Source organism: Etheostoma spectabile, chromosome 1 (assembly GCF_008692095.1).
Source record: "Etheostoma spectabile isolate EspeVRDwgs_2016 chromosome 1, UIUC_Espe_1.0, whole genome shotgun sequence".
Taxonomy (NCBI): Eukaryota; Metazoa; Chordata; class Actinopteri; order Perciformes; family Percidae; genus Etheostoma; species Etheostoma spectabile.
The window spans coordinates 20,680,665-20,707,439 of record NC_045733.1 but is presented as its reverse complement, the minus strand read 5'-3'; the positions used below and the strand labels follow the sequence as shown (position 1 = coordinate 20,707,439).

The 26,775-nt window shown below is 42.3% G+C and overlaps 2 protein-coding genes and 1 non-coding gene across 3 annotated transcripts; all 3 read left to right on the top strand.

Annotated features, from left to right (window-relative positions):
* The first annotated feature begins 1,157 nt into the window (after positions 1-1,157).
* On the top strand, positions 1,158-10,964 carry dnaja2a (DnaJ heat shock protein family (Hsp40) member A2a). Its single transcript, XM_032521797.1, has 10 exons — positions 1,158-1,379; positions 2,692-2,751; positions 3,936-4,165; positions 4,354-4,434; positions 4,543-4,676; positions 4,779-4,975; positions 7,360-7,504; positions 9,017-9,144; positions 9,797-10,025; positions 10,084-10,964. Exons 1-9 carry the CDS (start codon positions 1,302-1,304, stop codon positions 9,983-9,985), a joined length of 1,242 nt encoding a protein of 413 aa, XP_032377688.1. The 5' UTR covers positions 1,158-1,301; the 3' UTR covers positions 9,986-10,025; positions 10,084-10,964.
* Positions 10,965-13,869: 2,905 nt separating this feature from the next.
* On the top strand, positions 13,870-13,943 carry trnat-agu (transfer RNA threonine (anticodon AGU)). The gene has a single exon. It is a non-coding gene; the product is annotated as a tRNA-Thr (tRNA).
* Positions 13,944-15,550: 1,607 nt separating this feature from the next.
* On the top strand, positions 15,551-25,917 carry lrp3 (low density lipoprotein receptor-related protein 3). The gene is given in 8 exon segments (XM_032521746.1): positions 15,551-15,758; positions 19,634-19,772; positions 19,876-20,081; positions 20,729-20,872; positions 20,875-21,344; positions 21,580-22,052; positions 22,374-22,506; positions 22,714-25,917. Coding segments are annotated over 8 exon segments (2,481 nt in total). The 5' UTR covers positions 15,551-15,697; the 3' UTR covers positions 23,569-25,917.
* Positions 25,918-26,775: the final 858 nt, after the last annotated feature.

Sequence of the window (26,775 nt, the reverse complement as noted above, 5' to 3'; positions counted from 1 at the left end):
AACCACCAGATGTTCCAAGGAGGCAAAACAAAAGATTATGGATTCAAAAGAAAACACTTGTTAATAATAATTCAAAGAAGAAGAAAAAAGAAACCACTCAAACTGTGGGACTGAGATAACTCAAACAATAAACCAAGAAAACAAAATACTAATTACTAAAATTGTTTTGTTTCAGATAATCGTTCTAAGTATCTGGATGCTCAGGACTCTGAAAATAAAGACAACTTGACAACAATGACTTAATATTTATGACTGGGATCTTTTTTTAATTTTTGTTTATTGTATTTATATATTTCTTCGTATGCCATTTAAGTGAAAAGGCACATCCCAAAACAAGTGTAAATATTTTATAGTATTATGAGCAATATTATTTATGGTAATATGGTTTTGCAAACCTTGGAACAAAACGTACTTTGTAATAGCCGCCGGGTGGTGTTGGGGTTAGGAGGGTTAACTCCTCACATGATCTTTATGATCTCATATTGCATTAGAGCAGACCACACATTCAAACACTATGAACTGATCTATTCATCTAATTCAATTGTATCTTTTTTTTTTATTCTTTTTTGAGACTTTTTTAAGCCTTTATTTTCTATAGGACAATAGAAGACATGAAAGGGGAGAAATGAGGGGACGACATGGACAAAGGGCGGAATCAAACCCCCGCCCGCTGACTCCAGAGTAAACACACACACACACACACACACACCACAACATATAACAATACACAAACATATATATATATACTATTGTATACTAATGTAATAATATATATGTATATACTGTATATGTATACTGAATACATATATATGTATATTTATATGTATGTACAGTATGTGTATACATGTAGGCTATGTATAGTCCTATATCTATATATTACCTTGCACATCAAAATCGTAGTCCTTCCTAAGAAAGTGTGTCTTCTAATTCCCTCTGGATACATACCCTCTGATAAGTGTCCGTGAATACTGTACTCACTGTACTTTGGTAAATGTAGGCCTAGCTATGTGTGTTACCTAGTAAAACTATGTTAATGTATGTCATCTGTCTCTTATGTAACCTGACAATACATATTTCCCCACTCAATCAATTTGACGGCTATTGTCATTGTTTTGATAGCAATGTATTTACTCTTGGATATCAGGACATAATTTGCTAGTTACCAACATGAATAACTTTGCCCTCTAGCGTCGCGCAGTCATTTCCCGGAAGTCGAGACACGAGGCGAGCAAAACATTTTTCACCGGCTTCTTTCTCTTTGTCCATCCAGCTCATCATCCACCTCCTGCAGAAGCAACACCATGGCGACTGTTGTAGATACAAAACTATACGACATCCTCGGAGTGTCTCCATCCGCAACTGAAAACGAACTGAAGAAGGTACTTACACAAGACAGGCTGAATGGACTAGGACATTACGTTACGTGTCTGTTTCGAGTTTCAAAATGTGAATACTGCTAACGTTACAATAAGGAAATGCGTTGCTATGCGCAGCTAGCTAGTTAGCCGTGGGGCTGGGCTAGCCTGCTAACAAGCTTACTGGCCTGGCTGTTCGTGTGACGTTTATGCGAAAGCTGGTGATTTGCTTAAATTAAGCTGTAGCCGATGTGGATGTTATATTGTCTTAGATATGACAGTGTACGTCGGTAACGTGAACATTAACCAAAAGCGAGGTTGAGTTACCTTCTCTTATGACGTTACGAATTAAGCTATTACTTAGCCCCACGCTAGCTGTGTTTGTCATGTAAAGATAACTTTAGCTGGCTAACGTGGAGCCTGTCGAAGGTTCTAGTAATGAGAGGAAACATTGGCGTTAAATGTGTGTTTCCCAAAGGCTGGAAACTAATAACGTGTGTTTGGGGAGTGTGGCACAAGGATCACAAGCAGAAATCTAATTGAGTTTTGATCTGTGGATGCGCGTTACTGCTAACGTCTGTCCATGAAGGGTCATTTTGTACTGTCACTGCCACTGGCAGTGGGCCCCGCATGTTTTTATCACCTCCGGCCAGTCTAAGACATATAGATAAGGTTAACTTTAGCTAGCTAGTTGACCAAAGTAACGTACGTAACACATTGTCATTTCAACCTTCTCTTCGTGAGCTAACCCTGGTAGCTAGTGACATAACTTAAGCTAAGGTTTTACGTTGGGGTCTATTATCTGGCTAGCATTTATATGTTGTCTTTTAGTTATCTTTATTAACGTTAGACGAGAAGACAAACAAGCTCTTGACATATTTGAGAACCACATTGAGGTCGTGACGTTAGTGCTAGCAAAATGTGCTATAGCTTATTAGCATGCGCAAACGTTAACTTAGTGATTATCTAGGTTGTCAGACATTTTGAACTGCCATTGTTGACAAAATGGTTATAACGTTACCGTTAAAACATAGCTAGTTCAAAGTATCGTTACTAGCTAAGTAACTGTCTTAATAAGGTAGCTGGTTGCCCATTGCTCAGTAAACAACTGAGCATAAACCTTAAATTATTCATTAACGTTACAGGTAAGTTAACGTTAGTGTGTTGCCGCTGGAACATCTGGTTTGTCAGGGAGGTACGTGTGATTGCGTAGATTTAAGGAAGATCAGGTTCCTTTTATGAGTTTGAGTCATGCAGGTGTGTGATTCCAGTAAACATGCGTGTCTACAATGAGAATATTAGCTTAATAAGGCTCCCCTTTTTTGTTTCCTTTTAGTCTTACAGAAAACTGGCAAAAGAATATCACCCTGATAAGAACCCAAATGCTGGTGACAAGGTAAGACATTTGGGACAGGCCCATCTGATATTTTTGTTATGACTAAAGTTAGTTATCAAATGTGTGATGTAAATTAATCGAGGATAAAACGATATGTATGCGCATGACCATGTTGCCTCTATCAAAAAGGGTTTAATGAGGCTGAAGTTGTATCCTTCCTAATGCTTGTCTTTAGCTTTAAGCTGTTTTCAAGGTGTTTTATAGATAGTCATCCATGTCCAGTATTTTTAGTAAAATAATACATACATTTCTATTTGGTTTAAGAGGGGGATGGCCAGGTGGTCATTTACAAAACGGAGTTCTGTATTGTTACAGAAGATTCTCTGTAGTCCTGGCTGTGGATTAAAATTACTTTCCATTTTAGTTTTACTTTTCTTTTCCATTTAGGATAAAACCTTGGTATAGGGTTCTGTCACTGTTTAATTTGTTTTTGAACATTAGCTCCTATCATCACAGACCTCCCACTGCTCTACATAAAATTCATTCATCAGTCATTAGTTTAAAATGAATCATTTTTGGAAAATCAGCAAAAACATTAAGAATAAAGGGCCTCTCTTCTATCATTCCCCTTATGGCAGAGTGCCAGAATTACTTTCTTAGCAATAGACACAGCAACTTCAAAGAATAAAGCCTGGAAGCAGTATTTGACACAGGGAGAACACTTACTCAGCACATCCTTTTAGGTGTCAATGAGATGGCAACATAAGTTGTGTTTTAATTTGTGTTGAGTTAATGTCAGAGAGGAGCTGATTCCAATCTACAGTAATGTTTTTGATTGTAGTATTTAGCATCCGGTTGAATTACCTTTTTATATGTAATACTACCGCAATTGTGAAATTCTGTTTAAAAGCTTAAAACTTTAAAAACATTTATGAAATGTCTTCGTCAAATTAGTTGGTGTAATATGTAAAAATTGAACTTGTGCTAAAGGGTTATATTAGATGTTGAGGGACAGGGCATGTGATTAGGTGCGGAATGACCCTTATGTAAGGATATTGCAAGCTGAGGTTTGCTTTTCCCGGGAATGTCAATACTTTTGTTACCACCAGTGCTGAAGTGAAAGATGAATGGAAATCTTACTAGGTCCTGAGCTGTGGTTAATTTGCTTTCAGAAGACACTTGGGACAGTGGTTGAAATTACATCTTTATTACATTTTTGTATTGTCTGTCCTCTCAAAATATAGTTCAAAGAAATCAGTTTTGCCTATGAAGTGCTGACAAACCCCGAAAAAAAGGAACTTTACGACCGCTATGGAGAACAAGGCTTGCGGGAAGGAGGTGGGGGTGGCCCGGGAATGGACGATATCTTCTCCCACATCTTTGGCGGTGGACTTTTTGGATTCATGGGTGGTCAGGGGAGTCGTTCTAGAAACGGAGGGCGGAGGAGAGGAGAGGACATGGTCCATCCACTGAAGTAAGACCAAGCTTGTACACTCACATATAGGCTACTTGAGGAACATATTGGTACTTTCTTATGTGCAAAAAATAGTTTGTATTGGAATTGGTTAAAGTCCATGTTCTTCAGTACAATCCATTGTTATTGTCCCAAATCTTCTGTCTTGTAGAACTAAACGGTATCTTAACATCACTCTTTTTCTACAGGGTGTCACTGGAGGACGTTTACAATGGGAAAACGACTAAACTGCAACTTAGCAAGAATGTACTGTGTAGCACGTGTAGTGGGTAAGTTGTACAACCATCATGGTGCTATACTCATATTAATGTCTACTGCAATGTTGACTTTTGTAAGTTTCTAACAACAAATCCATCTCTGGATGTATATGTGTGCAGGCAGGGAGGCAAGACGGGCGCTGTACAAAAATGTACAACATGTAGGGGGCGAGGCATGCGCATCATGATCAGACAGCTGGCCCCAGGAATGGTCCAACAGATGCAGTCTGTCTGTACTGATTGTAATGGAGAAGGTAAGGGGCACAGTGATCCAAACCATCTGTGATCAAGCATTTCATATTTGTATCATTTTGGTCTGCCCTGCCCTTACCCTGTCTCCTTTTAACCCACTCCAGGTGAAGTTATCAGTGAGAAAGACCGCTGTAAAAAATGCGAGGGCAAGAAAGTCGTGAAAGAAGTCAAGATTCTTGAGGTACATGTTGACAAAGGCATGAAGCACGGCCAGAAAATTACCTTTGGGGGGGAGGCTGACCAGGCACCAGGAGTTGAGCCAGGAGATATAGTTCTTGTCCTGCAAGAAAAGGAGAATGAGGTAAGCAGGCCAGTCCTTTAATACTGTAGCCATACTCCTCTTAACCTGCCCTCTGTTTCCCATATGCACTATTACATATACACCGTAGGTGTGTGCAAAGCCATGCCCATGGTAAAACACGGTTGATGATAGCAAAAAGCAGTAAAGACACGCACACTGAGCTGAAATAAAATGAGTGGACATAAATTAGGTAAAAAAATATTTTGATGAAATAAATAATTAAATGTATGGGGGAGGGTAGACTCGTCCTGGAAAAAAATATATGGTTACACATAGGTAAGGAATTATTTCTAGAAGAGTTTTTACATCCTACGTATGTGTGTGCTCAGGTAAGAAAGCCTAGAACAATACAGCAGATATGTGACCAGCCCATTGTGTGTTCAGTTTCTTCATCTGTCAAGTGTGAGTATGGGTATCATAGTCTGGCTTACGTGATGTACATTGCTGTGATAAAGCCTGTTTCTCTGCTTTTGACTATCTATTTTGTGAAGACACTTTTGGTGGCCAGGACAATTGTGATTTGGTTTAATAAAATAAAGCACCAGCCATTGCCTTTTTTCCTCCCTGTCCCAGAATGGACTAGTGGTGTAGGCAGACCATACTCCAACACTGTGGAGATAGGTCTGGCAATGCAAGACTAGGGGAGGGATAATGTAGTGGATTGGCCAGCCAGTGGCTAGTCCACCTCTGTAAATCAACACATTGGGGATTAGCATTGTGATTGTTTTTTGGAATGTCAGTGTAACTGTGCTTTAAGTCCGACAGTGTGTTGATTTGCCCAAATGCATAAGGTTTTTCCATTTGGGGATTTTGCATAACCAGTTCCATTATAAATCAGATTTGTCCTTGTGCAGGTCAAAAAAATGATTAGATACAATTTCTGTGACAGAGTTCAACAATCAGTTTGTCACAGCAGTCAGGTCCAGCTGGAGGAGCTTCAAACCTCTCAGGCTAAGAACCATATTGTCCTGACAGTGCTGTGTTGTCAGACCTTGTATAAGTTTAAGTCAGTTTAAACTTTGCACTACATAGCACAGTAGTCGAATGAGCAACAGCTTAGGGCATGGTCAACAATGCATTTTGACGGAGTTGTCTAAAGGCGCAGACACACCAACCCGATTATTGGCCTAGGACAGTCTGGCGAGGTCAGTGACTTGAGTCTGTTCCGATGTGTTCCGTGCTGTCTTCAGTTGGAGGAATCGTAGGTCTTTATTTTGACATGTTGAATCGGGGGCAGGGCAGTCAGACTCAATGACCAATCTGATTGTTGGAGTACTAACTCGGAAATGAAAAGCGGGATGAGCGTGACAAACACCTGACATAAAAATTTTAAATTGTTTATAGCTAGATTGTTTGCTTGAGCCCAAAGTTCCTTGTAAATCTAGCCTCTTAATTTTGCTCTCAATGTGCACTTCAAAGTGTTCTTAAAAAAAACAAAAAACAAAACAGCATGCCCCCCACGTACCCTCCCTTGATAGTCCAAAGTCCACCCACCACAGTGTCACAAAATCCTGTAGTAAACACTGCACGGTCTACCTCAACCCTGTAAAGTAATGAGACAAACAGAATAGAGAGACACCGCAGTCTCACAAGTGTATAGCATTAGTGGAAATTGTTGCCAAATCCCTGTGATGACATTGCACTTAAAAGTACAAGTTGATTAACGATAAGCGGTTGACTCAGTCGTCACAGCTAGCTGTCCATCCCTGTCTTAATTGGGTTTTCTCAGAAAGGAATGCTGGCTTGAACAGGCCAGGTTGCCTCTGACAATGCAAAGTGACTTAGGCTTAACTGGAACAGGAGGCAGAGCTGTAGCAATGCCCCGGGATCTTCTCTCAGGAGGCATCATTTATTTCAGAGTATGTTGGAGGAATGTGGAAGTTTGAATGTGGAACTGGCTACAGCAACACACATTGATAAGTAATGTGGATGCCACACCTAAGATAAATACGTAATAAGGTAGAAACCATGAATAAGAAATCATAGTTGTGTTAAATGGCATGTTTACGGGCTTCTCTTTGGATTCAGTGACCAAAGATGAGCAAATGTTGCCTTAAAAAAAGTGTGTGTGTCCGTGTTCTAAAAATACAGACATCAGAATTTTTGTCTATATTGCCCAGTCCTAACAGGAAGCCTCTCTGTAAATTACACAAATGTAATCAGTTTTCCGGGCCATGCCTGTTTCACGAGTAATGCTGATTTTAACCAGCAGATGCTGTGGGTTGTTGTTGGGTGAAGACTGTTGTCATGGAGATATTTAATTCCTTTGTCTGATAACTGACAAACCTAAGGATTTTTTTAGGCATTGTCAAATGACCCATGATGTTGGTATGAAAAACTTCATCAACCAATAATTTTAACAACCTCTTTCTCTGTATTTTCAGACATTCCGGCGAGATGGCAATGACCTGTTCATGAACCACAAACTCGGGCTGGTGGAGGCGCTGTGCGGCTTCCAGTTTATGCTGAAACACTTAGACGGAAGACAGATAGTTGTGAAGTACCCTGCTGGCAAAGTCATTGAACCAGGTTAACACCCTTAATACTTTCATCTGTTTCTCTTCTCTCAATTTTTTATATATATATACTGTATATTCATTCACCAATTAAGTTTACATAAGAAATCATAGTTGTTAAATGTTATGTTTATGGGCTTCTCTGTGGATTCAGTGACCAAAGATGAGCAAATGTTGCCTTAAAAAGTGTGTGTGTGTGTGTGTGTGTGTGTGGTGTGTGTGTGTGTGTGTGTGTGTGTGTGTGTGTGTGTGTGTGTGTGTGTGTGTGTGTGGTGTGTGTGTGTGTGTGTGTGTGGGTGTGTGTGTGTGTGTGTGTGTGTGTGTGTGTGTGTGTGTGTGTGTGTGTGTGTGTGTGTGTGTGTGTGTGTGTGTGTGTGTGTGTGGTGTGTGTGTACATAAAGTTAAAGCTCTGATATCAACATCCTCAGGTTATCAGTAGTGCTGTCAAACTATTAAAATATTTATTCGCAATTAATCACATTAATGTCATAGTTAACTCACAATTAATTGCAGATTTTAATCTATTCTAAATGTCCCTTGACTACTTTTTGTCCCATTTATTTTTCTCATTTTAATGATCTTATCATAATGGAAAAGTGGATCGGCTCGCTTTGTGCAAATGTTTTGGCATATGGCATATCACACAAACAGCCCCTTCAACCTCCCCTTTCTAAGGGATAAAAACATGGTGGTAAAAAATAAAATTACAAAGTAAACTAGGACTCAGCCTATAGTGCAGTTAAACCATGGCTTAATACTTTCTTTTTCTCAATTTAGCTTTGAACATGGCAGTCAGGCTACTGCTCTTTATTCACCAGAGGCTCCTCAACCCAGCCTCTTATTTTAGAAAGAATGAACAGTAACAGTAACCACTCAAAGGAAGCCTACTTCTTCACTGGGGCCTCACAGCAAGAAGGTTCTGGGTTCAAATCCAGGTTGTTCCGGGCCTTTCTGTGTGGAGTTTGTATGTTTTCCCCATGTTTGAGTGGGTTTCCCCCACCATCAAAAAAACATCATTCCTGGGGACAGTCATCCATGCCAGTAAGAGGCTCTGCCTTGTAGCGCTCCAGACATTGTCTGATGAAGAGGAGGACAGTATTAAACAAAGACTTGTGTGCAAGCATGAGGGTTGGTTTCCATCCAGAATCTTATGGCGTCCATTTCAGCGTTTCGCGCTCGTCATCCACTCAAAACCTTACGTTACTACTCTTTGGCCAGTTTGCAAGCCCAAATGACGTGTGAGCGGCGTGCCTGTTTTGTTTCTGGTCTAGCTAGATCCAGTGAGTGTAGTTTTTCTAACGTTTACTAGTTGCATAAAATGGGTTTGCGTTAACATCGTTTTTATAACACGTTTAAAGGACAGCACTACTTATTAGTGCATTCCTGTCACCATCGTTCTTCTTATGACTTGTCTATTGTCCATTTACATGCCTGTAAACGTAGGACTACACATCTTTGGAAGTCTGAGATTTTATAAAAGTAAGTTGTGAATAAAGCTTGTTTTTCTAACATGCATCTTTTCCAGGCTCTGTCAGGGTGGTGCGAGGAGAGGGCATGCCACAGTACCGAAACCCGTTTGAGAAGGGAGATCTGTTTATCAAGTTTGATGTCCAGTTCCCAGACAACAACTGGATCAGCCCTGAGAAACTTGTGGTATGACATGTTACTCTACATATTGTACATACTAAGGAAAGCTCATTGTGGGACTGGCTCTTGTGGCTGTAATTCTGCACCAAGGCTGACATTTTGGGGAAGAGACTTCAGATACAGTATTAGGGACCACTAAGGTCTATATAAAAGAGACTTCAGATACAGTATTAGGGACCACTAAGGTCTATATAAAGAGACTTCAGATACAGTATTAGGGACCACTAAGGTCTATATAAAAGAGACTTCAGATACAGTATTAGGGACCACTAAGGTCTATATAAAAGAGACTTCAGATACAGTATTAGGGACCACTAAGGTCTATATAAAAGCATCTCAAGAGCACCATGTCATGAGACCTTTAATGTTGCGGACTGTCATTTTTTTTCTTCTCATTTTACTTGATTTTTGTAGTATCGGTTCAGGCACCGTTTAAAAGTATCACTTTAGCACCGGTGTACCCAAGCGATACCCAACCCTACTTATTGAGCACATTGATTCACATTGTAAAACTTCCTATTCTCCCTGAAAACGTTGCACTCTGAATGATGTGGATTTGTTTCCCGGTAACCGCTAAATTCCTTTTGCGTCACTAATCACTGCGCTCTTGGCCTCCCAACTGTTTTAGCTGCATTCTGATGACTGTTTCCATGTGTAGGAGCTGGAGGACATGCTGCCCTCACGGTCAGCGCCGCCCATCATCACCGGGGAGACCGAGGAGGTGGACCTGCAGGATTATGACGTCAGCCAGAGCTCGACGTCTGGTAACCGCAGAGAGGCCTACAACGACAGCTCTGACGAAGAGGGTGGCCACCACGGGCCAGGGGTACAGTGTGCCCACCAGTAGCCACACACACACACACACACACACACACACACAACACACACCACACACACACACACACACACACAACACACACACCCACACACCACCACACACACGACCGTTGTACTTGGGGAGAAAATGTATGAGTTGCAGAGTATACAAGGAGGTACTGTAGGTCAGACTGAAAAGGCTTGGTTGTTCCTCAGACACGGCTCAAATAAACATTGAATCATGGCACCTGGAATTGTGGATTGATGTTGGTTTTTTGTGCTAGGGTTATTTTGATCTTTGTCTGAAGAACTCACACTGGGGCAGCCAAAGACTTATTACACTGCACTTGAAAGGTAGTCGTATAATATATATTTAAGATGTATCAAAAGAAGTGGTTGCCCCTGTGAATGAAAGGTAGGACTTTGATCTGGGGTTCAAGGTGAATCCCTCATTCCCCCACTACTGTCAACCCCGTTAGTCCATACCCCTGTTAGTCCACTCCCCTCCACTAAGGGAACCCCAGATCAGTCGAAGAAAGGAATGTTTCTTGTTTGCTGAGTGTGTGACTTGCATTTTGTTTTCATAGTATTTACAACAATTAATTTAAGAACTAACCCATGTGCATACACATACAAAGCAGCTGAGCAATGTGACGTGCAGATTCTTGGACTCATGGATTCATCCACTCAGCACCATTCGTAGGATCTGTTTTTGATTTTTACAGCTTTCTTTGTAGGTTTTTTTTTTTTCTTCCCCTTTATATTTTAATTAAAACAGAAAATTGATTATTGTGTATATTATTCATTGAACTGGTTGTTGGCAAGCTTCAGCAACTGCTGTGTGATTTTTAAAAAGAAATGACAAGTGGAATTGTAAAAACATATAGCCCGTATCTGTGCTGAGACCATGTGCATGTAAAAAGCTTTGGTTCCCGCACTTCAAACATCCAATAAAACAGCACACTTCTTAAGAAAATGTCTATGAAGTTGTTGAATAAATTGTTGAAACATCATGTGCTGAGTGTGATGCTTTGTTTTGTCTTCCTTCTCTTTACAATCACAGAAGTATTAGTGATACTCGTGGTTGTATTTAACCTATGGATCTGGTTTGTGATGCTCAGAGCCTCAAACATTACACTGGAAAATAATCACCAGCAATGTGCCTAGTGCTAATCCACAGGTACGGTCAGATCTGATTACCAGCTGTTCTCAGTAATAGCTGTTGAATGCAAAATACCACCTGTCCAAAATGCCTTGATGCTCTTTTTAAATAGATGCAAAGTTTCCATCATCAGTCAGTCCCCCCCATTAAAGTGAATGAGATCACACTCGATCTCCGATGCAATCTGAGTAAATGGAAAGACGTGCAGACAAACAGTACACTAATAGCTTCTGTCAGTTATGTCCCATGGCAGTCAAATTTAAACGCTGTTTCATTAGAATTTATGGGCAGATTTCACTCGTAATAATGTAACTAATTTAGTGTCAGTAGGCAAGTTATGTTATTCAATATTACTACAGAACTCAAGTTTGTTCGTCTGTTTTTTACACATTAAATTGACATGGGTTGAAAGAGCAACACTTTTTCTTTCACTTGCCTCTGATGGTGTCATGCAATTTCATCAACCTACCTGTCTGCCCAGGTCATTCTGGTAAATCACCTTTTTATTTAGGTTAGATTACACTGATCAGCTGCGGTTTAGGGTTAGAACATTTATTTTTAAGGTTTTCACAAGTATGTGCTACATTGGGAAACTAAAGGTTATGAGGCACAACACATGTTTTAGATATTTAATTAATTGAATCACAAATTTCATTGATGACATGATTTTTGAGTGAACAAGTCATCAGATGAAGATACCATTACAGATTCTACAGTACATGCAGGCAATTCTTTGGCTACAAAATAGGCTTTATTTCAAATTTTTGAACATTAAATAAAAATATAATGAAATCATTTTAACCCTTGTGTCTTCCTGGGGTCATTATGACCCCAAATGAAATCTTTTGCCATCAAAATATGTTTTTTATTCATCAAATGCTCTGAAAATAATGGTAGTTGTTTACTACTATTCTCTTAATGATAAAAAATTAATTTGAAGTAAATTGATTGAATTATGGGCGTTTTACTGAATTTAATAACTCCCCTTAAAGACCCCCGCAGCACAAAGTGGTTCAATGGAGCAAATAGTCCCACCGTCCTGCTCGTCTGACATCTTGGATCCTGGATGTTGGTGGTGTGGGGTCATCAATGGTTAACAACAAAACAACAGAACAGGTGTTTTCTCACAGGTGGGGGGCCACTTCACAGGGTAGTCTGAGAGAGACAGGCAGCACGATGAGGAGCAGAGGCTCTATACTGCACAGGAGGCTTGTGAGATATCTGTTAATGTGAAAGAAAAGACAGACGAGGAGGACAATAGCGATGAGGTGATAAATCCAACATGCAGACCGCATGCGGCTTTTTCCTCTGAAGAAGCCCCCACGTTGCCTGCTGCAGAAATGGAAGATGAGTATGAATTGAAGGAAATTGATGAAGTAGATGATGGGGTAGAACCTACAGCTCATATAGAGGAAGTGTCAGATGTGCAGCAGTGCATCTACTATGATGAAGATGAAGAATCAACGGATGAGGTAGAATCTAAAGCTGAAATAGTGGAAGTGTCAGAATGAGAGGACTGCATCTATTATGATAAAGAATCAACCGATGAGAAAGACTCAGTGAGGAAGAGGACCCAGCTGATACAGAAGAATATTTCCAGTCAAAGGATGACACATGGGCGCCTGGATAGCTCAGTTGGTGGAGCGGGCACCCATATATAGAGGTTTAATCCTCGTCGCAGTGGGTCCAGGTCCAACCCCGACCTGTGGTCCTTTGCTGCATGTCATTCCCCCCCCCCCTTTCATGTCTTCAGCTGTGCTGTCAATAAAGGCCTAAAATACCCAAAAAATAATCTTAAACCAAATAAAAAAGGACAAAACATTGATCTGGTCTTCCATCCCTCCCACGATGCGTGTTGACAGCAGAGACAGAGACAAGCCACCATAGTCTCCAATTGATGACATAGGTCCACTTGACCTGTCTTATTGGCCTTAAAATTCAATGAAGTAAAATAAATGGTGTTAATGTGTTTGAATGAAGTTGTTATTAAAGGTGTAATACATCCAGCAAACATTATTTAAATAACAGTAAAGTTGACCCCAGAGGACAGCAGATGTGATTATGTGTGTGATTATGGGCTGTAATTAAAAAAAATTCAACTTTCAAGTTTCACTAAACTTTGACATATAGCCTACCACTCTGTGATAAGTCAAATTGTCAAAATAATATTGGATCAAAAATAATTCATAGCTTTTTTTTGTTTTATTTTTTTACTCAAAAAACAGGGTATAGCCTACTTTTATGTAAACAAGGTCTATTGGCTCTAAAGGAAAATGTGTAGTAGTGGTTTGAACTGAAGTAAGACTAAAGGTGTAACACAGAATTGACAATTTATACTGTATACTTTAAATAAAAGTCAAACCAGGTGGGGGCATTTTGACCTCAGGGGACAAAAGGTGTAAAGCATTCGGGAGGACATTGCAAGGGTTAAAGAAATTATTAAATCTCAACTTCTTGTGAAATATTTCCTCACAAGTATTTCAAATGCCCTTGTCAAGGGTGTTTTTATTTTTATTAGGGACTGTAAGCTAGGGTTGGTATTTTAAATCCTCCGTGAGTCAACGTTTTGACTTGCATGTGGCACGTTAACGTTATAAGTATACAGGCCATATTACAACCATTGTTTCAATCAGTGGCAATGAGTCTTTAAAGCCTGTTCCCGCGAGACACCTGAGAATTCCGCAACTAAAAATATAGCGTCATCATCTGCTAAATTGCTTTCATAATCGCCGGTTTCACCCGATGTGTACATCGGCGCCGTGGCTTAGTTGGTTAAAGCGCCTGTCTAGTAAACAGGAGATCCTGGGTTCGAATCCCAGCGGTGCCTTTTACGCTGCTTCTCACCACTCCCGCGGTAATTCTTGTTACTCGTTCTTCAACTCTAACTAATATCCCTATAAACTACAAAAGGTTCAAAGACTTTATGTTCTCTCTAGAAATACGTTCTGTGGCGTAAGTATAAATTCCGAAATTGAATGTAAATGTATTCACTTTGTCAGAGGGGTTTGTAGTACACCCATCTGGCCACACGGGGGTGGCGGTGAAACGGCCTACTGAACCAACGATCCGAAGGGTAGGGTGAAGAAAAGGATGTAGCAAACGTGTCTCGGATCTACTCTTAATTTCAACAAGCAGACGCAGTTTCTGGTGTAATGTATACCTCAGGACGATGACTACTGTTTCTATCCAACTGTTTGCTACATTCAATCCGTGTGAGAGGAAGAAGGAAGACATATAAACAAAGAATAATGAGGACCACTTTGTCCTGTTAGATGCGACAAGTTGAACACAGAGTGGACCACCGAAGAGCGGAAATTAGATTGCTATGTCTTCAAAATAAGACCCGGGAAACCTGATGTCAAATCACCCATCACCGTCATACGCCATGCACCATGCATTGCTTTATAACAGAGATCTTCAACAGGGGGTCCTCAGAGTTACTGTAGGGGGGCCACTAAATTATAAAATTTTTCCTTAATAAATGTCTTAACACAAATCCAACATATTATTAGCAAATGTAAATCTCCAGATGATAGGCTTACTGGCCTATGGGTAAGGTAGTCCCTAAGGTAGCTATCCACACATTCAGTTCATCCTAAGGATTCAATGTGTCACGTGTGTACAGTATGTGCAACATATAAAGAGGATTTATAAAATCATGCCCACAATAATTATTAGTATAGAGCTTAGTATTATATGCACTAAAAATGTACGTATGTGTAAAGGATTTAGGACCGTCCTACGCTGTTTTGTAGGCCCAGTTTAATATGCGACTTAATTTTATGCCATATACAGTAGTAGGGGGGTCCCTTCTCCATCTCTTTTTCAGTGTAGGGGGTTTATAAACGTTGAAGACGTTTATGAATTGCTTTATGACTTAAAGATTTATAAACCTTAAGACTAAACCTTTACAATTGTACAGCCATCAGTTGAGTGTGCAGTGTTGTTGGCCTTTTATCCATGTGTTTGTTTTGGTATCAATATAATAAATAATTATAGCTAATAAAAAGGTTATTTTCTCACACAAATAAAAATAAAAATGGATCTCTTACCATGTGCAAATTACAAGGTGGCCAGTAATATAAAGCCTTGACCCTCCTAACTGGGGCAAATATTTCCATACATTTATAACCCCACCGTTATACCCAAAGAGGAGATAATATTCACCTGCAGTGATTCATAAAATGTAGGTTTACACTAATTGAAGATTCTTGTGTTTATGGTATTGTAGTATTGTATTGGTAAAGAGCCTAACACTTGGGCTTAATATATTTGGTACCCCTAAAATCGCACGCGGACCCTCCATTTGAAATGGTCTAATATAAAAGTTTGGTGTTTCTCCAGTTCCCACACTGAACGACATGGCATGTGGCTTTTATTTTGAAGACGCTGAGCGGAAACAGTGTGGCTGGACGGAACTACCTTGACGTATTTCTGCCACCGTTCCTGAGGACCCGATGCATTTCCATAGTGAGGAGGTTTTGGTGTGTCTGAGCTGAAAACAGATGCGGGAGGGGACACAGATGTCCAGCAGACCGTGGACACCGTGTCCCAGATCATAGCAGAAGTCCCCCCTGGACCATGGGACTGACGGAGCTGCTGCTCGCGCTGGTCTGGCTCCGCTCGGCTCGGCTCGGTGCAGGTGAGAAACAACAATGCATCTGGGCTGCACTGTTATGTTCAGATGGAAATATGTATACATATTTGATGTATCTGTCCTGTTAATCCAACTGGACATAAATATAGCCGCATCCAAGACATTTATATTACCAAGCTCATTCAGGGAGTAGGCTAGATTTGGTTTGTTAGTGGTTATTATTATGCCAGTTTATGATCATTGGAGGTCTCGTGGTTAGTAATAATATAAAATAATAATGATGATTGCATCCCTGTCACAGCAGAGCACTCCTTTCACACCGGATAGGAGAGGGGTTTATGTCCTCTGTCACTCTGCTGAAGGGAGACAGTGTGAGACATGAAGACGGTGGTGTGTTCAGTGTTGTGATCGGATGGAGTGAGAAGATGAGAGAAACCTGGGGGGGGGGGGGGGGGGGGTATTGATCTGCGGTGGCTAAATGATCAGGTTAGTGTGGAAACATGGATGCTCTTTCACAAATGTGATGCTGCTATCAGCATTACATCACTGCTTGTCTGCAGCCAGCCCCCCCCCTCCCCCATCGTCCTCTCTCTCTCTCTCTCTCTCTCTCTCTCTCTCTCTCTCTCTCTCTCTCTCTCATCATAATAAAGAAGGCTGCCACACGAGAGACAGGGATCAGACACACTGTCAGTACTTTTACTGTAGCTTTTGACACCTTTCCACACCCAAAGTACAAGTCTCTCTCTCTCTCTCTCTCTCTCTCTCTCTCTCTCTCTCTGTCTCTGTCCTAATTGTCTGTCTGTCTGTCTCTCTTCTCTTTTTCTCTCTCTCTCTCCGTCTGTCTGTCTGTCTCTCTCTCTTTGTCTGTCTGTCTCTCTCTCTGTGTCTGTCTTCTCCTCTTTGTCTGTCTCTCTCTCTCTTTTTCTCTCTCTCTCTCAAATTCAAAAATGCTTTTTTGGCATTAATGTCAGGGAAGCAACATTGCCAAAGCGTTAAGGACTATACAACTAAAATATAAGAAAATACATACAGTATATTGAGTAAACATACATAAAAATAACTACAAAATTGTAGGAAAAAAAATACATATATATATATTAATATAAAATCACATGTAAGTATCACATGTCACATGACTTATGTGTTATCCTATAGATGTGTTGTTGTGTGCTGGTTGACATGAACGCACATATCTTGCTGCACACTATTTTCTTCAAGTAGATTATTTTAGTCTGGTCAAGTTAAAAGTTAAAATCGGTGAGTTTACACTTAATTTAAATTAATTTCTATTCTTGACATGTGCGACATTGTAGCATGAAGCGTTGCTCTGTCTCTCCCTGTGAGGCCTGGACGGTTTGGGGAATTTTTGTTTTAATTTTAATCATAAGGTTGAAAAAGTACTGCCAATTTGTTTTGTTTTGTCATGACAAAACAACATAACTTTTTAATATTTTGCTGACGGTGCTTCTGTACTCTTATGGTTGTATTGGTGCTTTTACTTAAGTTAAAGATCTGAATTCTTCTGCCATTGGTTGATACAACATAAACATTGGATTGGATCCGGTTTCTGGTTGTAAATACCAAACAAATTAAACCCCCCCCTTAAGAGCAAAGACCAATCTTCAGTTAAGAACAAATGCTAAAAGAGTTGCACCCAGTCGTCCAAACTGTCCCGCAGCTGCATCCTGGTCCTCTGAGGCCAGCCTGGGTAGAGAGACTGGGACTTCTTCTTGTCTTTACAGTAGCTTTCAGCAGCCAGGGACAACAAAGTTAAAACAATATGAACTTAAGCTTAGGTTTGCTAGAAACCAAATCAGAAGCTCTATAGACCCTATTTCTCCTCTGATGCTACATATAGACATATATGCATATAGACATGAATATGAAACTAAATACCAGAGGAGTCCACATTTCAGAACTCTGAAGATCTGCCACCCCGGGCTGACATCTCCAACCTGCCACTATCGGGTTATTTTGGCAACCTTTGACTCGGGAAACAGAGGAAACTGCAGTAGCAATCAATCATACAGAATGGTCAACGTATTTATTGATAAACATAAAAATATATATTTTGACCATCGCTGTTGTAAAAAAGCAGTCAAAACTGGGATCGAAAACTCGATGCACAAACAGGAACATTATGCAGCTCTAGTCTACAGAATAGGCCACTTAGTACTGTTGTGTGTGTGTGCGTGTGTGTGTGTGTGTGTGTGTTGTGTGTGTGTGTGTGTGTGTGTGTGTGTGTGTGTGTGTGTGTGTGTGTGTGTGTGTGTGTGTGTGTGTGTGTGTGTGTAGTCGATATCCTCACTGAGCTTGTTTCACTCTGCTGACTTAACTGATTCATCAAGAAAACCCTGAAACAACAAACGCCATCAGCCATGCTGAGCAGATTCTCCGCGTGGTGTGTGGTGTGTGTGTGTTGTTGTGTGTGTGTGTGTGTGTGTGTGTGTGTGTGTGTGTGGAGACGATGCTCAGTAATCATTGGTTAGGCAGTCCAGCTAACGTTCTGTCTCTGTGGTTCTGGTCAATTAAGAGGCTCGTTCACCAGCTTCTTTTTGCCATGCCGACTGTGGCGTTGAGCACCAATGAGATGCTTAAACAGCAGCTTCATATTCTCGTTCTCAGCAACAACAAAAAGAAGGAAATCCTCCCCACTCATGTTTCATTTATGCACCAATTTAACCTATTCATACATCACTCTCCTGTGGCATCAATTCTTCCTGTTTTAAAACGGCTGACACAAACTCTTCAGAGAGTATTATTATAAAACAATAGCACCCTGCTCTCCATGGCGGCCTTGCACGCTGCTGCTGTTCCCTGGAGCGGGGGTGCGATGGCAGCCCGCGATGCTGTTGCCGTGGCTGCCAGTTTGACTGCTGCTGCTTCTCTTTTAGCCCCCGTGTGATCAGCACAGAGCTCCCCTGAAAGGCAATAAGGTCATCTGTCTTGTCCAATGAATTGTTTTAAGGTTTCTGCAGCGAGCCGAGCCAGCAGACGAGAATCTAATTAAACGGGATGTTTTTGTGTAGAATGCAGCAGAAATGTGCTAACGTCCTTTAATGCATCACTGTTCCTGGTATGCTAAGGTCATGACAAATTCTGCGCAGGAGTTCGAATAAAGGAACTAAGAGTGGTGTGTGTGTGTGTGTGTGTGTGTGTGTGTGTGTGGGGGGGGGGGTGTATTCTGGCAGTTGCAGTATGGATCCTGCTGAGCATGCATAATTCTCAGTTGATCATGGATAAAGGAACAGACCCTATCTCTCCTCTGGAAAGTGGTGTAGTTTCCCTCTTAGGACATTTAGATGAGAAGGAAGCCTTAATGCTCTGTAAGAGAAAGGTCAGAGAATTTAAAAATAAGAAATATACTGGATATGTATAGACATAAAGTCTGATAATGTTCTATTGCTTCTTATTATTAACAAATCCCTTGAAAAGACCAAAACCAGTTATGAATTAATCCTAGTAACAAGTATTTCCTGTGTAGCTGCTGATACATCTCACTACTCCTCGGTGCCATGGAGCTCTGTTGTCGTCCATGTGCATCTGCACTGGGAGTATTACAGCCAGAAATACTCACCGGCAACAAAATTGGTATCAATCTGTAGCTGAAAAAGTCCCAAACAAACACTGTTTCGTTGCCAAAAATTGCAGTGACCAGCTTTTTAAGTAAATTATTAAAAAAAATTAAAATTTCCTACTTCATTAGGGAAAAGTCAGCAAATGTTAAGAGATGGACTCACACATTGTTTTTTTCTGTGTTAATGGGATTATATTATTTGATATTATTCGTGAAGACCTAACAGTGTAAAATAATAATTCTTTTAATCTTCCAGGTCAGTTTATTGTTGGTAACACGTCGGTAAAAGGCTGCAGACTGAGACGACCTCACTGATCTCTCCCTCTGTCCCCGTGTCCCCCAGCAGGCTGCAGTGAACGAGTGGAGGTCCACACTGAGCGGAGGGGGGTCATCTACAGCCCCTCGTGGCCTTTAAACTACCCCCCCGGTGTCAACTGCAGCTGGCACATCCAGGGCGGTCAGGGAGAGGTCCTCACCATCAGGTACGATCCCTCACACGTTCAGTGTACACACACACACACACACACACACACACACACACTCGTTGTGGAGTGAGAACCTGAATCCATCAATCCTCTGCTCTAGTTTCCGTAATTTCGACGTAGCGGAGTCAGGGAATTGTCTGGGGGACTGGCTCCTGCTGACTCCAACGAGGAGTGGGGACTCCAGGCTGTGTGGCTCCATGCTGCCTCCGCCCTTCATCTCCACCAGGGGGCGCGTTTGGCTCTATTTCCACTCTCAGGCCAACAGCTCGGGGCAAGCCCAGGGCTTCCGCCTGTCCTACATCAGAGGTGAGGAGGGAGGTATCAAGGTTATCTGTTGTTCAACCCTTTACCGGAGGGAATAGAAATTTGTAATTTTAAAACGTGTAAAATGTACACAATTTCAAATATAAATAATGAAATTGTCAGTAAGATGAAAAAATCCAGTATTTTGTAAATTATTTTTGATGCATTTGATTAGCACGTATTTGTGATTTGTAACAAGAAACCTGTTGATGTACTTTGTACCCAACTCCTAGCCTTAGCAGGGTACTTAGGGTACTCTGCTGTATCATTATACACAAATTATATCATGTTGTTTTAATTAAAACAAAGCTGCTTCCACAAAAAGTGGCTTTCAGTGTGGCCCAGTGAATTATGACTGAGGCCCGGGACGCCGGATCAGGATTTATATGAACTCAGACAAAGAGTATTGAAATTACCAAGGGGGGGGGACTAGCTGCCAGACGGTTCTGAAACAAACTAAACCTTTTAGGCCTGATTGGCTTTACAGGAGTCATAATGAAGTGCCTCTGTTTATGATGGAGATTGTTATTGCCTGTGTATGTGGAATCAAAATGCATTCTGTTGTTTCACTCAGCAACATGCTAGCATGTGACTGTGTTACGTTCGGTGGGAATCTTTCTCCTGAGGGTGTGACGTTCTTTTCTCTGCAGGTCACCTGGGTCAGAGCAGCTGTCAGTCGGATGAATTCCTGTGTGGGAACGGGAAGTGTCTTCCTCGCTCCTGGAAGTGCAACGGTCAGGATGAATGCGGCGATGCCACAGACGAACGCAGCTGCTCCCCCCCTCCCACTGAGGCCCGGCCTGGCCCCTGCCCTTCGGCTCCCTCCCGTGCACAGAGGCCCAGTCCACCCGCTGTCTGCCTGCTGCCCTGCGCTGCAACGGAGCCCGGGACTGTCCCGATGGCACAGATGAGCTGGGTTGCCCCGACACCACCTGTGGCAAACGTCTGGGGAACTTCTACGGCTCCTTTGCTTCTCCAGATTTTTTCCGGGCTAACAGGACCGCCGTGGCGGAGCTGAGGTGTTCGTGGTCTCTGGACACTCAGGACCCCAAGCCCATCGTGCTGCAGCTGGACCTGCAGCTGGGGCCCGGAGACTCGCTGCATGTCTACGATGGCCTGGTCCAGCATGCAGAGCACCTCTTACAGGTGTTATCATATCATAATAACAGGCGCCCGGCACTGCTGGAGTCCAGTCGGGGACAGATGAGTGTTTTGTACATGGCCCAGCCTCACAGCCCTGGACATGGCTTCAACGCCACATACCAGGTACTGCAAACTGGGAATACTGTATCCTGTTTTCATGAAACTTGCCATCTCCATAACTTACATTTAAACCTCCTTCCCTAAGCTCCTCCCTCTCAATTCTGAATGTTTCAAACATCTTCTTTTGGGTTCCTTTCACCATTTTGAATCAACACTTTTCTGGTTAGTAGTATAGTATATATAGAAGAAGTCATCCCTCAGTGTCTAGGCAGTGATGTATTTCTACTCCGCCCCCCAGGTCAAAGGTTACTGTTTTCCCGGCGAGCGTCCCTGTGGCAGCGATCAGGGCTGCTACTCTGAACGCCAACGCTGCGACGGCTACTGGCACTGCCCCTCTGGCCGCGACGAGGAGGCCTGTCGGACGTGCCCAGACGGGGAGTTCCCCTGCGAGGGTGGTACTGGGGTGTGCTACCCGGCCTCTGAGCGCTGCAACAACCAGAAGAGGTGCCCGGATGGGTCGGACGAGAAGAACTGCTACGACTGCCAACCTGGAAACTTCCACTGTGGGACCAACCTGTGCATCTTTGAGACGTGGCGTTGTGACGGCCAGGAGGACTGCTTGGACGGGAGCGATGAGAGGGACTGCCTGGCAGCGGTGCCCAGGAAAGTGATCACGGCCGCCCTGATCGGCAGTCTGGTCTGTAGTCTCCTGCTAGTCATTGCTCTGGGCTGTGCCCTCAAACTCCACTCCCTCAGGAACAGAGAGTACAGGTGGGGACACAACGCCTCGGACTATTTCTGAATCCAGCACGTATTACTGCCCCCCCCCCCCCCTCTTACTCCCTTTTGCATGTTATCAACCTGTTTTGTCTGCATCCCTTTGATTTATTTAATGCTTTGTTTCAGAATAAATCAATCACCATAGCAACATGTTTTTTCTCCTAGTCAGTTTGTCAGTGCTGTTGGTGGTGCAGATGCCACACACTCTGCTGAGGGTTTTACTAATATGGTTTCCCAATCCTTCTCTTCATTTCTTTCTCCCGTCTTCTGTCCTGCTGTCTCTTTCTTCTTCTCTTTCTCTCTCCCTCGCAGAGCTTTTGAAACTCAGATGACTCGCATGGAGGCCGAGTTTGTTCAAAGAGAAGCCCCCCCTTCGTATGGTCAGTTAATCGCCCAGGGTCTCATCCCTCCGGTGGAGGATTTCCCAGTGTACAACCCCACCCAGGTAGTGCATCTACACAGTAGTGGATTCTGGGCCTCTGAAACTCAGGATTTGAGTAAACTGATGTGATCAAGAAGATCTGCCTGTGAGCACATCTAAAGATCACATGAACACACATCTTCTTTGCTTTGCTTGCGATCTACTTGATAGTTTGATTAGAAACAGAATTCTACTTTATCTGTGTCTTCCTCTCTGTCGCCCCCCCCCCAGGCCTCTGTGTTGCAGAACCTGCGGTTGGCGATGCGCAGACAGATCCGACGTCACTCCACACGGCGCTCCACGACCTCCTCCTCTCGTCGGCGTCTCGGCCATTTGTGGACTCGTCTGTTTCACAGTGCGGGGCGAACCAGAGGCCACGCCCCGCTGCTCGACTCCCCTGGACCCACACAGATCACACTGGGGCTCCACAGCTACCGAACTGTGGGTGTGCAGGGGTCCCTGGCAAGGGCCAGGTCTGGAGCTGGGCTGCAGGATGACTCTGATGGAATGGGTATGCCTGGCTCCTGCTGCTCAGCCACCATGGACCTGCAGTCATGCACGCCAGAGAGTCCTGCATCCCCGCTCTCATTGCAGTCAGTGGACAGTCCAGAAGAGGAGGATCTCTCGCCTGTCAGCATGGGAAGCAGTAGGGCTCCACAGTCTGAGCCCCCCACCCCTGTTCAGAGTAACTTGTCAGCCCAGGAAGCCTCTGTGCCCCCTTGCCACACCCGGGCATCTAGGAAACTAGTCCTGGAGCTCGCTGTTAACCTGAAGGGTGTTTCCTTGAGACGTTACTCCCCCATGGGGCCCTTGTCCCCCGTCTCACCCCCTGTGCTTCCCAGCAGCTCCCAGACAGCCCCACCCCACCCTCGCTCCCAGGGGCTGGAGGTGACTTCACCTCTCGAGCCCTTGTCTTCTTCTGTGAAAGCAGAGGACAGCAACAGCCACTTTGCCGTGGAAGTGCCAAGCAGAGAAATAAGAAGCAGGGATGAGAGGAGGAGGGAGGGCAAGAGCAGGCTCTGCAGGTTCAGCAGGACCTTCAGTGATGAGGGGGGAGATTTAGGGAGGGAGACGACACCATGCTGAAGAGTTTAGGAAGATTCTCTCCTGTTGAGACCTTGTGTCAGCAATATCTGCTCTGTCCATTAAAGTGTCCTTTAAATATGTCCCTACCAGATCCAGAGGTGAGACCCGTACCTTAGCCCACCACAAGGAGGAAGTACACATATGATTAGCTCCATTCAACACTTTGAATGCACACAAATCTGCATATGCACTAAATGATGCATATGTAATTAAAACCAGCGTTGGCAGTGCTTATGGTCTGTGTAATACAGTAAAACCCAACACACAGGGGCTAAATGTTGACTCCCACAGTTAAATGCAAACAGACAGCCTTGTTTGACGTGTTTGGACATAAACTCATCATGAGCCTGTTCCAGATATAATATTGGCAACATGATCTTAAAACGGCAAAGCAGCCTTTGTGTCGTTATCCAGAGCCATTATGCACCGCTATACTGTGAGCCATGAAAGCCTGTTAAGTGATCACATATTAATTTACCTGATTAATGATACTCTAGTCTGGGGGGGGGGGCAGGTCTCGTTAAAACCAAGACAGGTCCAGTTGTGGGATGGTCATTGATCTCTTTTTAATAGTTTTTGGACAATAATGGAGATCTACATTTCCGGTTAAAACATCGTTGGTTTTGGTGTTTTCAAGGGACTTGTTGACAATAAGAAAAATATAAAATAACACACAACTTACCTTTTTACACAGTTTTGAACCACACAAGTTTGACATTTTGGGAAATATACTCATTGGCTTTCTAGTGGAGAGTTAGATTGGAAGATCCATATCCAGATCCATAACATCATATCTGTCTGTAAAATGTGGGGCTACACCCAGCAGCCAAGCTTAGCACGAGGCTGGAAACAGGATGAAACAGCCTGGCTCCGTCAAAGGTGCTGGTGGGCACGTCTGCTGGCTGTAGTCTTATTTATAAGGATGTGGTATTAATTTTCTCTTCTAACTCTTAGCCAAATATGCATTTCCCCCCAAATGTCAAGCCATTCCTTTAACAGTGCAGTGTCACTGAACCATTCAGTGGTTCAATCATGCCAAGCCTTTGTCAGTATTTATTGAAAATATATACGCTTTGTTACCAGTGCTTTACTTCTTCCGTGACCCCTTTTAAACATGAAGAACTTTTTCATTATGCTTAAGAAGTTGTATCAAGTGGATTTTTCAATTCACCATTTTTAGCTTGATAGACTGTATATATCAGTTTTAAAAAGCCAAACTTGGATGGCGACTGAAGTAGTGTGTCCAAGTATAAAGCCTGTAACTCTGCTCAGCCCTTAGTCCTCCTCAAATCCAACCCAAACCGTCCTCTTAAGGACAGGCCTTTCCTGACTTGAATGAACGTGTCTGTGTCTGCTCTGATTTCTGTTCAGTGCAGTGAAGACTTTTTGTAAATGTCGAGGAATTGTCGGGAAGAGAGGCTTCGCTTCAGAATAATGATTGTCTGTCGAGTACTGTTCATCCCAGCGGTACCTGAATGAAGTTCTGTTGACTGCACACTGGTCACTGCAGACTGCTGGTTTATTCCACTCCAAATTCCCATCTATGCTGCGGGATTTTCTATGACACAATATAAAAACAAAGGCCTCTATTTTTTAGTCTTCAGTGGGGACCTGAACAAGTCCAACTTTATATTTATCTCTCTTTACTGAACTTGAGTGAACCTGAGCACCTGTGTCTCTGATGTCTTTCGTAACTGCTGTTGGACTCTAAAGAATGTATCATTTCATTGTTTACCCTATTTTACTGCAGGATATGATACTGGACAGACAGGTCAGATATCCTGTGGTAGTACGGAGAGTATGAGGAATGCTGGTTGATTTTAAGCTGCAGTGTCAGGTTTCTGTTGTTCTTCGTGAGCTGAATGTGTCACGCTGCTATCCTCACGTGCTTCCTTCTTATAGAAGTTTTGTCATAAACCGCTGCTACATGTTATGTGCCATTAGAGATGTGTCCACAAGTAATTCCTGCCTAATGATTTGATGTGTTTCCATTTCAAATCAGTTTACTCATTCCTAGCTTTACACATGTTGTGCTTTTACCTTTACCTTATTCAGAAAGCAGTCCCATATCTGCAGAATGTATGTCCTTACTTGCTTTGTGGTGTACAGAGGTGTGTTAAAATGCCTTAATGGTTTTTCCTTGCTGTTGTAAATATCACGGCCCACAGTGGTATACACGTTGGAAGAGAGCAGATTTATCGGTGTGTCTGGATGCATTTTTAATGATGTGACATGGGATTGGTGCAACCAACTGCTCTGGAGTTATAGTGCACTACTGCATCAGGAATCTCTGGGATTACTATAGCAGGGGAGTTAGGGAAAATTAAACATAGTTTTTCAATAACCTTATGCCAGTGTATTCACCTGTTTATTTAAATGATAATCTGTGGTGAAATCTATTGCTTTGATAGTTTTCAGACTGCAGCCAACCAATTATAGAGAATGATGTGGTAACATATTACATTTCAAATGTAAAGACAGATTGTCACATTGACCGCTGAGGTGAGATCAGGTGTTTCTGTTCTGTGTCCTGGGTTTTACTGGTTGGTGGGCAGAAGCCACGTCTAGATCTTTTGAACTTTCAGTGTTTTCCTCATTACATTATACTCTATATACACACATACAGACCCTTTCCATTTACTACAATCACTGAGTGATAACTGGATTTTTAATGGAATAACACGTAGGTAAATACACTGGATCCAGTGCTTCTGAACCAGGTAGTCTGATAACGGCAAACCCTCTCCTTGCTGTTTGCTTTTGAAGTTTCTTCCACCTCAAAGGCTGAAGTCAACGTGTATACTGTTTGTATAAGAGCATTTCTCTTATTTAAAAAACTATATTTGTATATTTTGTGCTAAAAGAAATTGCCACCATGCCATTGTGGGGTTTGCTGATTAAAACCCTGTACAGCCTTCTGCTGGTTAGTCATTGTTTTCCTGTGCCTGCAATAAACTTAAACTAAATGATTTAAGTCTATGAAAAATTGTTTAATAGATATCAGTTTTTTATTTTTATTGTCAGTACTGCCATCATAATGCTAGTAGTTTATGGCTAGCCACTCATTCACAAAATGTATTCACAATATTTAGTCAGTAATTTGACAGAATAGTCATTAGTGACTTTAATTGATTCTACAAGCTGTACTCTGGCATTTACAGCAGTGCTTTTTACCTAACTGCTAATGTCATCATGCTAACACGTTCA